The sequence below is a fragment of the Miscanthus floridulus genome, chromosome 6 (assembly GCF_019320115.1).
Source record: "Miscanthus floridulus cultivar M001 chromosome 6, ASM1932011v1, whole genome shotgun sequence".
NCBI classification, from domain to species: Eukaryota; Viridiplantae; Streptophyta; class Magnoliopsida; order Poales; family Poaceae; genus Miscanthus; species Miscanthus floridulus.
In genome coordinates this window covers 116,322,607-116,327,352 of record NC_089585.1, presented here as the reverse complement: position 1 = coordinate 116,327,352, position 4,746 = coordinate 116,322,607, and the positions used below count along the sequence as shown (strand labels likewise).

General features: G+C 50.1%; 1 protein-coding gene across 1 annotated transcript; it reads left to right on the top strand.

Moving 5' to 3' along the window:
• The first annotated feature begins 562 nt into the window (after positions 1 to 562).
• On the top strand, positions 563 to 1,558 carry LOC136459197 (uncharacterized). The gene has a single exon (XM_066459079.1). The coding sequence runs from the start codon at positions 729 to 731 to the stop codon at positions 1,083 to 1,085; it is 357 nt and encodes a 118-aa protein (XP_066315176.1). The 5' UTR covers positions 563 to 728; the 3' UTR covers positions 1,086 to 1,558.
• The last annotated feature ends 3,188 nt before the right edge of the window (positions 1,559 to 4,746 follow it).

The window sequence follows — 4,746 nt, the reverse complement described above, 5'->3', positions numbered from 1 at the left end:
TCCTTGGCAGCTAAGTCACCGATGGAACGAAGGTGCCCAGAACTTGCAGGGACTGGCACTGCTAACCGATCGAAATCTACTCGGAGGCACATGCGAATGGACACGATGCACCACACCGGCGGCACCCGCCACGGAGCCAACGATCGAAACGGGCCGCTGCGGGCTGCGGCTACACGGCATGCCGCATGTGGTGGTACGGTGTCCCAGCCGCAAAACCGAGCGCGCGCGCCGCGGCTAAGCAACTCTGGGTGCTGGCTGACGCCGACGTGCCGTGTTGTCACCACTCACCAGCGCTCAGTGCAGCTCTTCTGGCCCGTGCCGCGCAGGGGAATCCCCTGGAAACGCCGCGTTCCCACCGGGCCGCAGGGGCCCCCTCCCGCCCGAGATCCCCCGCGCCTCCGCGTTCAGACCCGTGGACCATGCGGTGCCACTTTCCAACTCGGCGTCCACGCAGGACTAACATGGCCACGTCGGAGTCCGGTGCCGCGCGAACGTTAGGTGCACCGCGCCGGGGAACGGCTGCCTCCCCGAGTCGCCGTTCCCTCAAACTATAAAAACTCCCGTCCCGACCGAGCCGGTCGCACAAAGACCACCAACCTAATCTCATCTGCTGCGCAGCAGCAGCAGCACAGCGGGCGGCGCCGGCGACAACATCGACGACGACTGAGCAAGGACAAGAAGAAGAGGAAGGACCCGTACGTGCTGCGCGCGCGCGTATCCATCAATCCATGGGCAACTGCGCCGTGACGCAGCACGCGGTGACGTCGTGGGCGGACGACGGCGAGTGGGACGTGCCGTCGGCGGCCGAGGAGGAGGAGGCGGCGGCCGCCGCCGGGACCAGCTGGAGGAAGGACCACGCGGCGGCGGCGGAGGCGGAGGTGACGATCAGGATCACCAGGAAGCAGCTGCAGGAGCTGATGGAGAAGAGGGCCGGTGGCCTCCACGGCCTCAAGAGCCGCCGGGCCGCCGCGCAGCTGCTGGCGGACGTCATGAACGCCGGCCAGGTCTACCACCATCTCCAACACTGCAAGGCGGCGCACTGGAAGCCCGCGCTGCAGAGCATCCCGGAGGCCGTCGAGTCATGACGCGTGCCCACAACGCACGGCACACTGCTGCCATGGCGTTTTGCCGCCTCCTCGTCTTCGGTTGCTTCTTCGCAGTTGCATGCTGGCACCTTTTCATCGGGTGACTCACCGTGTCACTCTTTTAATGCAATAGCAACGAACGATGTACGTACAGGAGTAGTAGGGTTAGTAAAGGAGGCGTACACTCTGTCCATACCAAAACTTGGAAAGTGTAAATTTCATGAGCAATTACCCATGTTTTATGTAGCAGAGCATGATCAACTACTCATGGTCAGCGGAGTACTACACTTTTTGCTGAATTGGTCCCCTCCGTTTTGTATGCTCGTGTTACCATTACCATGCAGAGTCAGGACTAAGCATATGTACAAATACATTCCGCTTCACAGAAAGCCCACTATTCCAGCATGGAAATGTTTATTTAGCTTCTGCTTGACGCAAGAGGCAACTGATATATATATAAATTTTATATTTTAGGATTCTGAAATGGCAGAAAAAGTAACAGTACAAGATGTAAGATTCATACGGCCATTATCTATGTTTGATTTAAAAAAAAATACTATCAAGAATTGCGGGTCCCTCTTACGCCATAGATTATCTCAATAAATCTGCAGCTTATCTTTCATGTATACTTGTTTGTTAGGTGAAGTGACCGGATAAAGAAAATATTAGGGAAATAGATTAAAAGACCTACAGCTGTAGGATTGGGATTAAGAATTCTGCTAATCAAGTTTTTGGCTCCAGCTGAAAACCAAGAGGGGCAGCTAAATCGAGCTGCTGAAATCTATGATTGCAAAGGGAGAGTTAAGAGATGATAAACAACCGCAAAATAATGTTTATTTTCTCTCTAGGCTTCTGAAGAAATCATTTGAACTACTATGGATGTAAAAAATATCAGTGTTTGCAGCTATGGCAACAGTTGGCAATTAATAAAACAATGTTTCAGAGACATACAAGCTGAAAGTTGGTTGAAAATTTTAGAATCGGTACCATAAACGCTCAATTGAAGGCATAATAAATAGAGAGTGAAGTAGTAACACCGGGTTTGTGGAGCAAGAAATTAAGAATGCTACGAACACTTCCTGTTTTATTTTTCATAGTAAGGAAGCAAGCAGCAGCACATGACGTGTAATTTGTAACTCGTTTGAGCAAGCCGATTAACATATTGCAATTCCTTGTAAATGTGATTTCGTGTAGAGCCTGATCTCTGGATCCATTAACACCTCAACTATCGTCCTACATCAGCCATCTCAATATCACAAATCAATGAAGCAAACACACAGTTAGTGTCAATTGGTACATGGTTAGTATTTACTAACAGAAATTCAGTGTTGCCAATAACTTAGAATAGGATCTAAATCGCAGATGATCAGAATAGCATGCAATTGATGGATTCGGACAGTAACTCAGTGAAACTATCAGCCAAAATCACTACAGGGAGAGGGAGAGGGAGAGGGAGAGAGAGAGGAAGAGACAGGCACCTAGGGTTTCATAGAGCACAGAAGAAGACGCGGCGCCTGGCGAGACAATGCCGCATCAGGGGGGAGCCGCGCTGGGGAGCACCGGTAGGGACCGCCGGCGGCGGCGTGCCCGGGGACCGCCGCCGTGGGGGCTCGTCGCGGCCGGGGACGACGAACTGTTGCACCGGCGCAACACCCGAGGAGGGCCGCCGTCGCCCCGGCCTTGCGGCGCGTGGAGGAGAATGAGGGTGGCCGCCGTGCCGTGCGCCGTGCCGGGGGGGCTGCGCGCGCGGCGGCGCCGTCGCGGGAGAGAGAAGAGGATAAGGATCCAGAAGCAGAAGCGTGGGGAAGAGAAGTAGAAGTCAGCATATATATTTCTTTCTCTAGATTCGGATGAGAAGCTGGAGATGCAGCGGAGTAGTAGCTGGAGAATCACACGAGAAGTTTGAGAAGCCGCTCCCGGCGGAACCGGCTTCACGAGATCTTAGCCGTCGATTAGAAGATCAGACGGAGAATGGAAATGGGAGTAACGTGGACGGTGGTTGTCTGGAGGAGCCCTACATGCTATCTTGGGGAGAATATGCTAACCACTATTTGACATGACGTATTTTCGGTGTCCTGAACCTTCAGTCTGGAGGTGGTTAACAGATGTAGAGCAATCATTAGGAAGGTCAAATTATTTTTGGTGGACTTTTGGCATACGAATTGTAGCCTTATGGAAAAATAAAAGGACGAAACAGGACTAGGTTGATTCTAAAATGACGTGATAATGTCACATTTCCACACTCAATCTTCTTGTAATTGTAGCATTTTAAGCCTGAAAATACAATAACTAGTAGACAGCGAGTCCCTCGAGGTATTTATTTGTCTGAACGGATGTTAATAAGAAAGGTTATCCGCACAAACTAACGACGCTAGACGCTACATTTATAAATCAAGAGTGAAGCAATCGATTATAGTTGAGTGCTGCGCTTTGCGCTTACATGCGCAGATATGCTGATGTATATATCTGCATAAATAAGAATGCTCGTGCGCATGCAGGAGATGACCATAAATTAAACAACAATACCGCCTGCCTAATTAAAATCCATCTCTCTTGTGGTTGTCTTCGTGAGAGTAGCAAAGGTAAGTACTCACTCCGTCCTGAAAATAATGCAATTCTCGCTTCTTGAGAAGTCAAACAATTTGAACTTTGACTAAATCTATATAAAAAAAACTATTATCATTCATGATATAAAGTGAGTACCGTTAGATTAGTTATAGATTATATTTTCAAGATAAATTTTGTTTGGAGACGTAAATGTTAATATTATTTACTATAAACTCGGTCAAACATGAAATATTTTGACCGGCACCGATCCTATAATTACATTCTTTTCTCGACGGAGGAAGTAAGCATTACTTTGTAACGCCGCGGCATGCTCATCAACTAGCAACAACTGTTGGATATATTATGGGCTTGACCCGTCTAATATTTAATAAATCAAATAAAACTCTATGGTACGTAACATTAAGCGTAGTATGGTTTAATACCGTAAGGAATTTTGACTGAACGTTTACTCAGCTTATCTGGTTGGAAATTATCCATCTTAATTGAGAAGCTGAGAAAAGGATAAAGGAGTGCCACACGCGCGCGCGCCGCCGCCGCCGCCGCCGGCCGGGCCAGGCTGTGGCCGTGAGCCGTGGCGAGGCAGGCAGGCATGTGGGCGGCGGGCGAGCGTGGTCAGTTTTTACCAATTAATCCACATAATTACAGGAGTTTCTCTTCTTTATGGTGGAGGCGAGTTGATTGCGCTTGTTACTGTCTCTTCGTGTCTCCGTCTCTTGGGTTCCTCCGTTGGCTTTTTCCCTCTCCGCCGCAGGCATAAATCATAAGTCCTCCGTTAGTCTAACCCCCCGCTTCGCTTTCGAGAGACCACATCTTAGTCGCCCTTTGGGTTTCCCTGTCCCGTACCTCTATGCGCACGGAGTAACGGGAGAGCAGGTGCCTCCGGAACCTTTGTCCACCTGCGAACCTTGCACGAGGTGTGCGGACGATTAGATTTTTGGGAAGCGATTTCACGACTGCTCGTCCGACGTCTTCTTCCTGGTGATCGCTCGCGGAACCCTTCTTCTTCCTGGTGATTGCTCGCAAAGTTGTCTTCTTCCTAGTGACCATTCGTGGGACTGCATTATGAACACCTTCCTGTATCGACTGTGGTCCA

Excerpts from the sequence above, each read along its gene's own strand:
- LOC136459197 (XM_066459079.1), top strand. The coding sequence starts at position 729 with ATGGGCAACTGCGCCGTGACGCAGCACGCGGTGACGTCGTGGGCGGAC.